Source organism: Danio rerio, chromosome 4, assembly GCF_049306965.1.
Source record: "Danio rerio strain Tuebingen ecotype United States chromosome 4, GRCz12tu, whole genome shotgun sequence".
NCBI classification, from domain to species: Eukaryota; Metazoa; Chordata; class Actinopteri; order Cypriniformes; family Danionidae; genus Danio; species Danio rerio.
In genome coordinates, this window is record NC_133179.1 from 62818129 (window position 1) to 62833781 (window position 15653).

Below are 15653 nucleotides of genomic sequence, written 5' to 3' on the forward strand. Positions count from 1 at the left end.
ACCTAAAGATTTAGATCAGGCTGTAATTTTCTAAGATTTTTTGTTTAACTACTTAGCAACAACACTAAAATTATTACAACATCTGTGGTCATACATACCTGTGCAATTATACTTGTCAGGGATAAGGTAGATTTATCCACCTTGTGCCTTTTTAAGCAATCCCGAATGCTTAGATTCTTTTTATATGTTTTAAGTACAAGTTTGTACCTATGGGTTACTTGTTCTGGGGTGTCACTGGAGAAAATAAAGTAAAAATAATTGTTGGGTTAATGTATGATTTAAGATACCATTTACAATACCTCAGATACTTTAATGACTTCACATTTCAACTCAAAACCTTGTTCATAATTAAATAAAGTATAATAATAATTGTCATCAAGTCAAATTATTAAAAGACAAAAATGCCAGAAACCTTCACCCGCCAGATATTATACCACCACTGGACCAACTGGGTGGACTCTAACAGGCAGTGTTACAATAAAGAGGTAATCCAGATTCTAAGCTTTAATGCCCTTCATATTTACCCTGAATTCAGGTTTGATTATCTCACACCTTGCTTTATCAAGGTATGTCAGTTGCAAAACTGTGACTGTAAGTTAAGTTGACTCAAAGTACAGTGTCCATCAGTCAGCCAGAGATTTTTTTTTTTTTATCTTTGTGCTATGGTGAGCCTTATCCCTTCTGCGTTATGTCATCTAAAAGGTGATTGGTCATTTCTAATATTACCACTTAATCTGTATTGCTGTTACTAGTAAATACTGTTATTAGTAATTAAATTGTGTGTTTGAAAGTAACAAAAATGTAAAGAAAGATTAGACTAATCTATATTTAATTATAATACATTTTATTTTAATTTAATGCACTTTTCTCAAACTCAAAGCGTGTACAAGGCAAAAACAATAAAACAGTAAAAGCAATAAATAGGTAAATATAACAATAAGTACGATAACATCAGATCACACATTAAAACACGACTAAAGAGGTTAGTCTTAGGAAGCTTCTTAAAACAGTCCAGAGACACAATATTCCAAATGTTAATGGGTAATGCATTCCATCATTTTGCTGAGATACGAAACAATATGAAAAAAGCCTGACCACCCATGATGCTAAGTCTGAAGCGTGGCTGGAACAGGGTAAGACCCAAAGTAGACTGCGAGCAGGAGTGGAAAGTGTCACAAGATCACTGATGCAATCAGGAGCTAGCCTATGGACTGCTTTATAAATTAAAATCAGAGTCTTAGCGTGCTTTCACACCTACACTTTTGTTTCAGAACCTGTCTTGTTTGCCCAGTTAGCGTGGTTCGTTTGGCATATGTGAAACCACCAATCACGCTCGGATCCGCACCAAAACAATCACTCAGAGCTCGCTTAAACGAGGTGGTCTCAGCTTGATTGACACAAACTCTGGAGCGGATCGATTGTAGTGAGAAAACAAACGATTCTAGCCCGGTTATATTACAGTTATGACTGCTCTATTATGGGAAAAAATCATAATCACGATTATTTTGGTCATAATTGTAATCACGATTATTCAAAACGATTATCAGTTGAAGTCAAAATTATTCGCCCTTCTGTGAATTTATTGTTATATATAAATATTTCCCAAATGTTGTTTAATAGGTTTTTTTACAGTATTACCTATAATATTTTTTCCTCTGGAGAAAGGCTTATTTGTTTTATTTCAGCGAGAATAAAAGCAGGTATAAATATTTTGAAACCTATTTTAATAGCTCGATATTATTAGCCCCCTCAAGCAATATATATTTTTGATTGTCTGCAGAAGAAACTACTGTTACATTATGACTTGCCTAATTACCCTGACACCTGTAGAGGTGAATTGGGTAAGCTAAATTGTCTATAATGTGTGTGTGTGAATAAGAGTGTATGGGTGTTTCTCAGTGATAGGTTGTGGTTGAAAGGGCATTCACTATGTAAAACAAATGCTGGATAAGTTGGCGGTTCATTCCACTGTGATGACCACAGATTAATAAAGGGACTAAGTCAAAAAGAAAATGAATGAATAAAAAAAAATGCACGATCATGTAGGAACTTCATATCTTCCAAATTCTTCCAGGAAATTTTAAATGTCTCTGATATTGCATACAGAAAAATATTATATCCTCAAGAAGACACAGATCCCTTTCCAATTCAGCAGGCTTCTGCACACAGTGTAAAATGTTTTCTCAAAAATGTCTTGTATGTAGACAATGAAAAAGTCCAAAGCTGGTAAGTGGTGTCTCTGCTAAATGTGGTGAAAGGATGCCAAACTATCATCAATATATAATTCCTGAAACCTGAATCAGTTCATCCTGGCTGAAAGGAATGATTCAAACAAACTGGACAATCCATGTGCAGTTTCTGATGTGTGAGTCTTAAATAGTCCACAAAAGAGAAAAAGGTGAAGCAGCATTTAAGAAAATTGTCCTGATAAATTGTCATCTGTAGAGGTGGCAAGCTTTATGGGAAATGTAATCCAGATGTGGAATAGAGTGCCATCTAGTAGAAGTTGTGCACACCCCAGCTGGTGATCATAACAGCTACATTCACTGTGGGGAAAAATAGACGTAACACTTTAAAATATGGGACACATAGTTAATGTTAGTTAATGTTTTTTCTAACATGAACAAACAATGAATTAATGATACATATATTAGTTTATGTTTGTAAATGCATTAATTAACATTAATTATGTGCCCTGTAGTGTAAAGTGTTACGTTTAAGAAGTTTATCAGGTGGATTGGCTGAAGAAGCATACGGTCTGGAGAAGATAAGTAGAAAAGGTACAAGAGGGAGAAAAAGTTGAAGTGCGATGGCTAGGTAAAAAAACAACACCAAACAAACAAACAAAAGAAAACACACACACGCACACATTGTTCATCACTAGGGATGTAACGGTATTGTAAATACCGTCATACCGCAATATTATTTTTTTTCGATATTACCGAAGTCGCATGACTCGGTAAAACTATAGGTCTTCTGAGAAAATTTGCTCAGGCGAATGAAGCGAACGGGAGGTAGCGAAAACTACAATTGCCATCAGCCCATGCTTGACCATCATCCCTTGCGGTCTGTTGTCGCTACAGATCCAGTAATGCGGAAATGGAGTGTGCTGCTAGAAGCGGGGATGAAAAGAGCTGGAAAACTCTAAAGCAGGTCGCACACCAGAAGCGGCGCTCGGCGGCGCGCAGCGCCATGTATTTTAGAATTCTAAACATAGGTTTCTATCAGGATACACACACCGGCGCCGCAAGTCGGCGGCGCCCGGCAACGGCTCAGGATGCAGTTCATTTTTCAGCCGCGCCACAGAGCGCCATCTGATTAGTTTCATGTTAAATATCATTCGAATGTGCGCGTCTGGTGTGCGATACTTTAATCTGTCATGTACATCTGAAAACCGAAGCGGGGCTGCAGACATTCGCCTCTCTGATTGGGGCTTTTCCTGAATATTAAGTAGCCTAACACGCACAGTTCAGTCCTGCATTCGCTCCGTGTAAGTTCAGACTTCGCAAGTTTGATCAAGGCTGCAGTCTCTTCTTCTCAGTTTGATATGGAAAAGCAGATTATACCGAGGACACGGGTAAATCTTCAAAGGGAACAGTGTACTTTATAACTTCATTCACATCACCCTGGCTTCGTTGTTTCACTTTCTCAACAATAAAATGTAAACATGATTTAAGGAACTGCCTATTTTCATTTTAATATTAGCAACTTAGACAGCAGACATGTTGAGGCGTCGTGCTGCATAAGATGAGCGTCATCTTCACTGTGTGGATATTTATAACAAAACGGAGCCGATAACAACTACCTCCTTTCAATTTCAGTGAAAATACGAAACACAGCCTCTCTTTTGCTGAGTATCAGTTTTAATAATCGATAATGGCCATTTTAAAAGTATAACATACAATAAGTTTATACATTATAGAAAATAAAGGCAAGCGATCAGTCAATATACAGGATGGACGTGGTTATATTAATCATTAACTTATCTTTGCGCTCAGCCAAAACACGTTACCTGAGAACAAGTAATAGATTCCAATGACCAAAGTCAGGGAATATGTCGTTAGATAAAGACAACAAGATAAATGAAATATCCCGTTTAATAAATATAGTGAGATTAGATCCAGCGGGAGATGCTTGATGAGAAGTCCGACTAGCAGAGCTCTCATCTGGGCAGATGGGCTGAGTGTGATTAAATGTTGAATGTGATGAGTTTTCAACAATACTAAATTGAACTTTATTTTTTTACATGGTTTAATAATTTTTTGTTATTAAAATTGAAGTTCCTGTTTCAAAGCTTACAGATAGATGGCTAATTTGTATGTCTTTGACACTTTTGGCACTTTTTTTTGGAGTATTTTCATAAGTTTTGTTTTTTCCTGTAAATGATTCAATAAATACCGTACCGTGACATTCATACCGAGGTATTACCGTACCGTGAAATTCTGATACCGTTACATCCCTATTCATCACCATATAAAAAAAAAAAAATCTTGGCCATTTTTCATCCCAAAACTTTGTGGAAACTCCAAAACCAGCATCACCCTACTGGATTTGATTTTTCAGACACTGGGCAAGGTTTTTTAAAAAATATGTCATTGCCCAAAGGGGTCAAATGAACTCCATCACGTAAGAAATGGCCAGGATCTTTATATGTTATCTCTGGGTGATGAACAATGGCACCACCAACTGACACCATAATAGTAGCCATCGCATGGTTGACAAAGCGCCGCGCCCTGTCAACCTTCCTCAGACTTTCAGCAAGCCTCCACAGGCATCGCTGGGTGATGGCAGAGAAGATGATCTTCATCTGAGGGAACTGCCTATGGAGGTCTTGCAAGTCCTGCTTCATCACTGCGGCAAGTATAACACTCTTGATGTTACCGAGGTCATTTCCGCCACAGTGAATAAGCAGGACATCTGGCACAGCTCTTCCTCCAAGACAGCGGCGAAAGAAAGAGACAAGGTTTCTCCAGACCAAGCCTCCACAGCCAAACCACCTGATATGGGCGTCGAGACCAAGGTTGGTCCCAACAGTTTGCCTTGCCCGTTCTTCCCCACGGCGAATGTAGCTGTCACCAATTACATATACGATGGGTCCTGTTGATTGAAAAAGAATAAGAATGTCAGTTTTCAATAAAACAAAAATTATATATATATTATTTTTTTTTACATTAAAGATGCATTACATTTATCTATTTATTTATTTTTATCTAAAATTAAATTATAAAAATAAATAAAATATATAACCTAAGTAACATTGATATATGTTGTAGTTTCGGACAGAATGAATACTCATGATAACACTACTGTTTAACTCTTGAGTGAAAAATTCCAATTCAACATTATCTTCTTTTCCACCATTTGGTATGGTTACAGATGTGAACTGCAGTACCAGTAAACTGAACTGATAGAGTATGCCTGTACATGATGTCACCAGGTCTATATGACACTCCATTATTACACTCAGGTTACCAAGGCAACAACTTAGGCATCTGTATTAGAACAAGAGCAGCAGATTGGAAAATGAAACTATTTTATTTATTTATGATTTTTTTTTTTTTCTGGTCTGGATCAGCACCGAATAGAACGGTTAAGGAAACACCGTTTAACATGGTAGTGGAAAATCGGCTATAAACTTGAAAAGATTTTTATGTTTTTCATACTTTTGGCTTTGGTTAATTGTGCATTGGATGCCATCTTTGCTAACACCAAGTATTTATAAAACAGAAAAACAAATGTCATGCATAAAAACCCAAGTAACTAAGTAGCTGTTTAAATGAACTGTTATTATCTGCGTTTATACACACATAATCATTTTAATAGTAATTTGTCTAACATGTTTTGTTTACATTGCATTAAAAAAATAATAATAATATCTAGTCAGGTGAGATTCAAACCTGGGTCGGACAGCTTCATAGCGTGATGTGCTTACCACTGGACCACAACAGCGCTGTTATGGTGCCACTTTCACGGTGGTAATTTATTAATGTACTGAATCGTCCAATGTTTGATATCCATTAATATTAATTATTCGAATTACTTATATTCACTAAGTTTCAGCTCAAAATACCCCTCAAATTATGTATTACAGCCTGCTGAAGATAAACATTCTTGGGTAAGTTGACATTCTAGCATCTTTTTTATTGCCTTAATATGCAAATGAGCTGGTTCTCCCAACCCATCGTTCCTACATGCATGTCTACTTTTACTGCGTCATGTTCGGATAAACAGTACAGAGACAGACATGATGAGACAGATGAAGCCGAGAGTCAAAATAACAAGGTTATTTGATGTATTTGTGGTGGAAAACATTTAAGCCTTATTGCAACAATGAACTTCTGTCTAAACAGCTTCCAAAGGTGAATTTGCATCATAGGTGCCCTTTAAAGGGAACTAGTAAGCATAATATCTTTCAAATATGATCCCTCCCATGTCATCCAAAGCCACACCACCTGAAATCGCGAACACGCTCATTAAAGATGACGGAGACCCACTAAATCATGTCATTTGCCAGTTGAACTTTATAATACTACAATTCTGAACAAAAACTGTATTATATCTAGCATGTTTTTAGTAATTTCCCAGAGATGGGTTGTAGCTTTGTAAAAACCTTACTGGATAAGTTGGTGGTTCATTCCGCTGTGGCGACCCCGGATTAATAAAGGGACTAAGCCGACAAGAAAATGAATGAATGAATAAATGTTTTCAGTCATGTAGTTAGCAAGCAAAACTTGTCATCAGTCTCTCATCTGACTCACTCTCTCAAACACTTTGTCCTAAAGCCGCTACTGTATGCTTATTGTTTTGCCTATGGTGAACATTATAGGGACCATACAGGTTGTCATTGTTCAAAAATAAAGCAATGTAAATAAAAAAACAACTTCAGCTAGGTAAAGCAGGCTAAGCGGAATAGCGCTTTTTACTGATGTTTTGTTGTTAAACTAAATAAAAATCTACATTATCGATGCTGAAAAAGGTCCCTTATGAAACTGTAAATAGTCACATAACTTGTACTTCAGCCATGGTGTCGTCCTTCCTCCAGCATGCAAAACTAACTCCAATATTGATTCAGGATTTTTAAAAGTTTTGATTCTGCATTTGTTTTGACCGTGGCTTGTGTAAACGCTTATCAGTTGATCTGCATGGACATGTGAGCAGTAGTTCAAATTTACATTTGTTCACAGTTTGGGCTACTTATCAGAATTCTGGGAATATTCTGCCTGATATTTTTTTAATAAGATGAATTTTTTTTTTGTTTTATCCCTTAAAAAACTAAAGAAATGCACGTAAATACATTTAGATTTGCATTTGAGTACTGAAATTAGCATGTAAGCAAACAAATCACTGATGTTCTCATTCACAATAGAGACACTGGGTTTCCCATACAATGATTTATTTGTAGTAATGGTGGAGTTTTCACATGAACGTATATTTAAAGGCGAGCAGTTGTCTATAGAAAGTTCAATTGTCTTCATGAAGAAAACTTTTTTCTCTTTTCTGAGATGAGTCCATCAAAATAAATGTGTAGTGTTTTAAAACCAAAGTCTTCATTTGTTACCCACAACACATCAAGATTTGATCAAGTCAAAATCTCATATTCTGAAACAAATCTCATCTGTCGTAACTGACAAATGGCATTGTGTAGTCTGAACAGGGCTTTAGGGAGTCTAAAAGATAATGACGAACATAACAGAGGTAAGAATCTCTTGTCATTTATAGTGAGTCAGGAATCATCTGATTGGTGAATCATGTTTTAGCTAATGCTGGACCAGTCGTGAACAATAATAAGCATGTGATCCTCTCGAAAGTAGTTTATAAATAAACTTCATGTCAACGAACAGCCAAACTACATGGAAAAAGCTGCTGTTTTCAATATACTCGTGTTTGTGTGGACAAGGTCTCAATGTTGAGGACTCTGCTCTGCATTGTGAAGCTTCATGTGAGCGCTGAGGTATATTTTTTGTTTAAAGCTCTTTCCACACTCACTGCATCTAAAACAATCCTCTCTTGAGTGAGTCTTCATGTGTTGCTTAATGTAGTCTTTGCGTGTGAGACTCTTTTCACACTGATCACATATGAACACTATGATTCCAGAGTGACCATCCATGTGGTTCATGAGGTTAGCTTTACATGTGAAGCTCTTTCCACACTGATTACATGCAAACAGCTTCTCTCTGGTGTGAGTTTTCATGTGGTTAATGAGTGAGCTTTTACATGTGAAACTTTTACCACACTCTGTGCATCTGTAAGGTTTCTCTCCAGTGTGGATCGTCATGTGGGTGTCAAGCTTTTGTTTTTGAGCAAAACTTTTCCCACACTGTGTTTTTCCTCCATTGTGAATTCTCATGTGGCCTTTAAGGGTGCCACTTTGCTTAAAACTCTTTCCACACTGTTGGCATGTGTAGGGCTTTTCTCCAGTGTGAATCCTCTTGTGCGCTGCAAAGTTTCCTGCATAATAGAAGCTTTGTCCACACTGTTGGCATGTGTACGGCCTATCTCCAGTGTGACTTCTCATGTGGCCTTTAAGGGTGGCACTTTGCTTAAAACTCTTTCCACATTGTTGGCATGTGTACGGCCTCTCTCCAGTGTGAATTCTCATGTGGCCTTTAAGGGTGCCAATTTGCTTAAAACTCTTTCCACACTGTTGACATGTGTACGGCCTCTCTCCAGTGTGAATTCTCATGTGGGTCTTTAAGCTTCTCTTTTTACCAAAACTCTTTCCACACTGTTCGCAAGTGTAAGGTTTCTCCCTAGTGTGAACTCTCCTGTGAACACCAAGGTTACGCTTTTGAATGAAACTCTTTCTACGCTGTTTACTGCTAAAATTACACTCAGTTTTGGATTTCCGAGGTCTTCCGAGTGATGAAGTCTTTTCAGTCAGTGTGGGTTTTTCATCAGCTGTTATTTCTTGGTGTTGCTCTTCCATTTTATTGCATTGAGTCTCTTCTTTCAGCACTATCAGGTCTAAAAAAGAAAAAAGAAAAGTGAACTTTAGTATGAAGGCACAAAGCGACAAGCATGAAATGGATGTTTACCCCAAAAATTAAAATGACCTCACCATTTACTCTGCGTCTTTTAAATATTTCCTTTCTTCTGGAACACAAAGTAAGCCAGCATGTTTTTCACAATATCTTCTTTTGTGTTCAGCAGAATCAAGAAACTCAAAGATTTAAAGCCACACGAGGGAGAGTAAATGGTGAGGCTATTTTCATTTCTGCGTTAACTATCCCTTTAAAGGGTTCCTATTATGAACCTTTTTTTACAGGATGTAAAGAAAGTCTTTAATGTTTCCAGAATGGGTCTGGGGTTTCAGCTCAAAATCAGATCATATACCTTGCAGAAAATTTCATTTTGGGGGGTCAGAGGAAAACCCAGCTCTTTTTGTGCCTGTGACTTTAAATGCAAATGATCAAATGCACTCGGTCTAGATTACTCCTGTTGTGTTCCCTCATGTGTATCTTCCACTCAACATTTTTAACTTGCTTGGAAGACCTGGTTGAGACAAATCCTGCATGTTCATAGCAATTACGGATAATTCAGCTTATATTTGTGAGTTTGCATTATTGTATATAACTTATGCAAATGTTTCCCTCTACTGGGTTGCAGCTGGAAGGGCCTCCGCTGTTTAAAACATATGCTGGATAAGTTGGTGGTTCATTCCGCTGTGGTGACCCCTAATGAATAAAGAGACTAAGCTAAAGGAGAATGAATGAATGAACTTATGCAAATGCTTAATGCCACATTTGCTTTAAACTGTAGTGATGAGAATATGGCAAGATGACAAACTTTGCTACTTGTTTTCATTCATTTGTACTTTTGTCTCAGTTTTCTTGCCTTTGAGCATGTCCGAAGGCTTAGCTGAAGACCTATATGGTGACATTTTATATACTCGACAAGAAGCAGAAATGCCATTTAAAAGGTTACCTGCTGTTTGTCTAATCGGGAACAGGGACAATGTAAATATACAAATAAAAGCGTTACCCCAGGGTTTACCAATGTGAAACGTCTGTTAATGAACACCCAGGATTATTTTATAACCCCTAGGGGCTGTTTCATAAAAGTGGTTTAAAAAAGCGGGAATTAAAGTCAAAAACTTGACTTTAGTGAGCCGAACTAAATGTCCACACTTTAATTGGTTCCATAACAGCAAGTTGAAGATCATTTGATGTAACAAATCTGAGTTCAGCTGAAATAATCTAGATAACTACTCGTGCACGTTACTGTCATGAAACCCTGAAGGTCGATCACAGATGCATCATTATGATTTTGTTGTATGCTACCTTGGCAACTACGATGAATGAAAGAGCTCTGAAACAAGACACCACAATGTTCACAGCGAGTGAATAGCATTTGATTCAAATATAAGTTCAAATATATAATAATTTAAACAATCAAAAAGTACGGCTTGAAACAAAGCAAGAAAGAGGGCTGACAGGAAACTGCAGATTTTAAAATATAGGTCATTATTTAGGCCTATTAACGTTAAGTTAAATATTTGTCACAATACATTGAAATATTTGCTTGTGCGCAAGAGAGAGAATACACGCTCACTGCAAATTGTAGCTTGCAAGGAAAAGTCTTAATGCATTGGAGGTATACTGTAACATTCAAAATTTACTTAACGTCAGCACAATAAGTTTAAAATAATGGCCACAAAGAGCCGTGCACACACAAGCAGTGGGATTTGTTATTTGCTCTCGAAACTGCTGCAAATTGCTGCTTTCTATTTAAAAACATTTGTTGCCCTTTGAAAACATTTGTTTATTTAAAGTGCTGTCAAAATTAGAGGGTTAACTCATGCCATTAATTTGATATATATATAAAATGTTTTTAAAAAATTAACGCAGTTGCTGTTATACTTCCTGTTGTAGTCATGCAAAGAAATATGCATAAGACCAAGGAAGCACTTTTAGAAGGAACGTTTCAGTATAAAATAATTAATGAAAAAAATTAATGCTGCATTACCAGGCTTTCCAGCATTACATCTAATTTAGTACGTTTCATTTTTAATCTTTAGACTTTTGCTGTAATAGAAATTGATACCCCATACCGAACGGAAAGAAAAACCTCCGCATTTCGTGACTCGGTGTTCCATTAAGGTAATAAATTTTTTTTTAAAAACAACTGTTTACATGGTAGACTCTTAAGAAGAGTATCAATCATATTAAAATGGGAGTATTGGTGTCCATATAAATGTACTCAGTGAAAGTGCCAGATAATGTCGCGAGCTGTCCAAGACATCTGCATTCGTCTGCCTTTAAGATGATTCCATGTGCGCTCAAATGATTTATTAAGTTTGATGTGTTTCCTCCTTAAGCGCAAATTTTGTACAGCGCCTGCTTCACGTTGCTTTGTCAGAATCCTTGTGAAATAAAGCCATACTTAAGAACACATGGTTTAAGCAAATTTGATGAATGCAAACGCATTAGTGTAAATGGGGCCATAGTAGTGACCTGATCTTATATGCTATTGTTTTAGAACCTCCAATTTAGTTGCCTATTGGAGAAATGACCTGGAATAATAAATGGCTACTTGCTCTACAAACAAATGTGTTCATGACTATTCATACAAAGAAAAATAATAAAATGAGAAAATACGACTTTGCAACATCAAGCAGCATTAGACATGGGCCAGTATAAGATTCTGACGGTATGATAAGCTTGGATATAAATATCACAGTTTCATTGTATTGTGATTACTGCTCTAAAATGTATTCTTTTTAATCTCTGGGTAAAAAAACAAGAACTTTTTCCCTTTGAACACAATATATTTTCTTTTAAGAAACTTTGAGGCTCAGTTTCACAAACAGGGCTTTGATTAAGCTGGGATTAGTCCTTAGTTAAATTAGGCTATTTAAGCCAAATTTATAAAAATGGCCTTAGTAAAATATATTACTGGTGTGCACCTGGAGAAAAAAAATTCACTGATGTATTTTATCTCACGGAAAGTTATTTTGAGTTGAGACCACTCAAACATGCAATTTAATCTTGACTAACCTTAAACCTTGTTTGTGAAACCGGGGGAGAAAGTATTATGGGGCAGTAAACATATCAGGCTGAATCATTCAAATGAATCATTCGTTTCAAAAATTTCTTTACAAAAGAAATGGCATCTTTGGATATATTTTTTGCTGGAGATACTGTTGTCCTGAAAAACTTATAACAAAATGTAAAAAAAAAAACCTTTTATATACTGTCGTACTGTGGTATACCTTGAAAACGGTTATCGTTCCATACCTAAGCAGAATAACCCTGTTTTAAGGATCTAAAAATAAATTCTTTAAAAAAAAAGTCTCAAGCAAAAAGATTCCAATGGCGACGCCTGCTGGTACATGAAGAATTTGGTCAATACTGACGAACTTCACACTAGTCAGTGCAATGCTAAATGTTATTGTTCCACTATATTTAGTTTGTTTTGTCTCACGTCATCCCACAGCAACATCTTATAGCTTAGAATACTGTACAATGTTTTATAACAATTATTGTAGAGTCCATTTCATTTAGCATATTTAATATTGGGGGCATCCACATCATTTGACAAACTGTAAACCAGGGTTTCTGCAGGTTTCTTTTTATGACATTTTTAAGACCATTATGAATGAAATTTTAGACCCATAAAGGGATAAAGCTAAAGAATTTTTCCAATGGTCTAGATGGAAAAGATTTTTATTTGCCCCATTAAAAAATAAAAATATATATATATATATATATATATATATATATATATATATATATATATATATATATATATATATAAACACAATAATAAATAAATAAATAATTTTTTATATGTATTTTAGATATTTCTAGCTAAAGATTTTAAATTTTTTGTTTGATTTTGGATCTTAAGACATTTTATGACGCAGCGGAAACCCTGTTTAAACACAATAGCCCTAGTAATTAGTTATTGTAATAATGATGTACTTCTAACTCAGATATTATCTGTGAGAACTAGTAACAACTACTAGAAACAAGTTTAAACTCATAAAGAAGTTGATGAAAATAGGGGAATTGTGATCAACGTGATGTATGCAAATGGAAAGTACTAAGCCAACACTATCACTGAGAATACTGTAGGGTCAAATATCATCAGCTCAGTTTAACTTTTTTAATTTATTTTATAAAGCGCCGGTGCTCAAGGACGCTTCACAAACAGCAGGAGAACAAGAAAAGCAATAACCTTAAGAAGGTACAGAAAATGGGAGACTAATAATACATAAAATAATGACAAAAGACACGAGAACAAGTAATGAAAGAAACTCATTTCTGTCTTTCAATGAGTGCTTATGTGCATTTAGGAGAACTAGACAGTACACTCAGGGTTGCAAAATGGATTAATTTAGTATTCTTATTAAAATATATCTGAATGAGGATCAAATGACTGAGTTTTTCTTTGAGAATGAAAACCAACCTGTTTGTTCCTGCAGATCTTCCTGTTTGACTGTGAATGTTTCTTCAATCTTCACATCTTCACTCTCGTCTTTAATAAACGCCATCTTTATAACAGTGTGGAGATCAGTCGCTTCAGCAGGAGTTTTTCTTTGTGTTTGGACACTTTATCCTGTTTAAAATGAATAAAGCAATAAAAATGTCCTGTTGAAAATTTATAAAACAATGAACAGAAATAAAATAAATTCTCTTCAACACTTGCTTCAACAGTTTATTTTAATCAGAGTAATTAACAAAAATAAATCTGGTAAAACGTTTCATTAAAACACTTATCACACACTTTTCTGTTACTTTAGTCAAACAATAGCCCTCGATTACTGAGAATAAAATAGTTCTACGTTGTATAAAGGGTTAAAATAATATTTCCAACAGCATTAACATAATTTAGCATCGTATAAAAACCCTAAAACTTTAGTACTTTAACTTTAAATCGGGTTATATCTGTAAAACTTTTTAAGCAAACCTTTCTCCAGTTGAATCACCGCGCTGTAGCGGCGCCGCTTGATGACGTCACCTCACGCCAAAATAAAAGTCTTTTGTTTAGCTTTTTTGCCACTCTAGGCAGGGCAAACTTTATTTATAGAGCACAATTTTACACAACCGTGGTTGATCCAAAGTACTTTACAATAAAATAAACTACACAATAAAACTAAAAAACTAGTATTAAAAATACAAAAAATGTATGTTTAAAAATAATACTAAAATACAAATAAAAAATAACATGCATTTGTCACTCAAAGGAAAGAGAGTAAAAATAAGTCTTTAAGTTAGATTTAAAAGTATCCAATGATGTAGCAATCCCAATGTTCAGAGGGAGACTGTTCCAGAGCCTTAGAGGTAAAGTTGGTTTATAATAGCACATTCTGACTTTCCCCTTAATAATATTATTTTTTTATATAAGTATTATTTGCAAACTCTAAATAGTAAAATCATATTAGCAGCAAATGACTATCAAAGTACATTGTTCACAATCAAATAAACAGTGTCAATGTTGTTTTCAAGCCACACTTGCATGCTCATTCCAATCTAATAGTCAAAGTAACATGGTAAACAATACAGAGACTTCTAAATGAACGAATGTGTGAAAAACCAACTTTACCTCTATCACAGAAAGCTCTATCACCTTTTGATTTGCAGCGAGACCGAGGGACAGACAAAAACTGGTCATCAACTGGTGATCTTAACGGTCTACAAGCTAAATAAAGTCTAATAAGTTCACTTCACTGACATAGGCTGGGGCAAAATTGTGCGCAACTTTTAATTAACAAAAAGAAATTGAGTAAAACGTTTCATTAAAACACTTATTACACACTTTTCTGTTACTTTATTCAAACAATAACCCTCGGTTACTGAGAATAATATAGTACTATGTTGTATAAAGGGTAAAAATAATATTTCCAAAAGCAGGAACATAATTTAGCAAAAGTTTTTTTTCTTTACATTTTTTTCCACTTACTGTTGCAGTCATCATGAATTATTGATACATTTCTCCCATGTTTTTATAGAAGTAAATTTGGTTTTATATTCGCACATTCGGACTTTCCCCTTAATAACATAATTTCATAAAAAGTGTTATTTGCAAACTCTAAATAGCAAAATCATATTAGAAGAACAGGCGTAAATCTGCTGCATTAGTTACTTAGTTATTAAGTATTAGGTATAATTAAGTATTAGCTACTTAAGCTAAAGCCGTTTCCCATGTGTTGTTTCATTTGTGAAGACTTGGCATAATGTTAACTTTACATTAAGGACCACAATAAGCATTTTGTCTAGCGGTGTATTTGCTTAATGAGCACTGTGCTACGTCCAAACTAACCCCACTGTATTTTTGTATAATCAATTTCTATTCTGTTGTTAAGTGAATCAATTAATTTAAAATTAAAATGTTAACATTTTTTTAATTCTTTGTGATTATTTTTGTGATTATTTTAATAATAGTTTTGCATTCTTTATGTAAAGCACTTTGAATTACCATTGTGTATAAAATGTGCTACAGTATAAAGAAACTTTCCTGGCAGTTTTATGTATTGGATAAAATGACATAAGAAAATAGACATAAGATCATGTTTCAGTGCAACTAAACCCCAAGTACAAAAAGTTCACAAATTAAGCAATTTGGCTTTAAGAATGAGTTGTTAAATTCTAATGTCACATTATCAATCACAGCAGGGTCGACCCGTGGCATAGGCAGTATAGGCAATTGCT

The 15653-nt window shown here is 35.2% G+C and overlaps 2 protein-coding genes across 3 annotated transcripts in view; one reads left to right on the plus strand and one right to left on the minus strand.

Moving 5' to 3' along the window:
* Positions 1-15653, plus strand: part of LOC141381809 (uncharacterized) — a 705874-nt gene that overhangs the window by 444637 nt on the left and 245584 nt on the right. The window lies entirely within an intron of this gene.
* LOC137487276 (uncharacterized) lies at positions 7377-13951 on the minus strand. Of its 2 annotated transcripts, XM_068220090.2 has the most exons (3): positions 13912-13951; positions 13411-13560; positions 7377-8964 (listed from the first exon to the last, which is right to left on the minus strand). In XM_068220090.2, exons 2-3 carry the CDS (start codon positions 13493-13495, stop codon positions 7901-7903), a joined length of 1149 nt encoding a protein of 382 aa, XP_068076191.1. In that variant the 5' UTR covers positions 13496-13560; positions 13912-13951; the 3' UTR covers positions 7377-7900. The 2 variants fall into 2 exon arrangements, with proteins under 2 accessions (XP_068076191.1, XP_073804810.1); XM_073948709.1 differs by lacking the exons at positions 13411-13560; positions 13912-13951 and adding an exon at positions 9059-9145.

Excerpts from the sequence above, each read along its gene's own strand:
- LOC137487276 (XM_068220090.2), bottom strand. The coding sequence starts at position 13,495 with ATGGCGTTTATTAAAGACGAGAGTGAAGATGTGAAGATTGAAGAAACA. Across the intron at positions 8,965-13,410 it reads AGATCTGCAGGAACAAACAG|ACCTGATAGTGCTGAAAGAA; the intron begins GTTGGTTTTCAT and ends TTTCTTTTTTAG.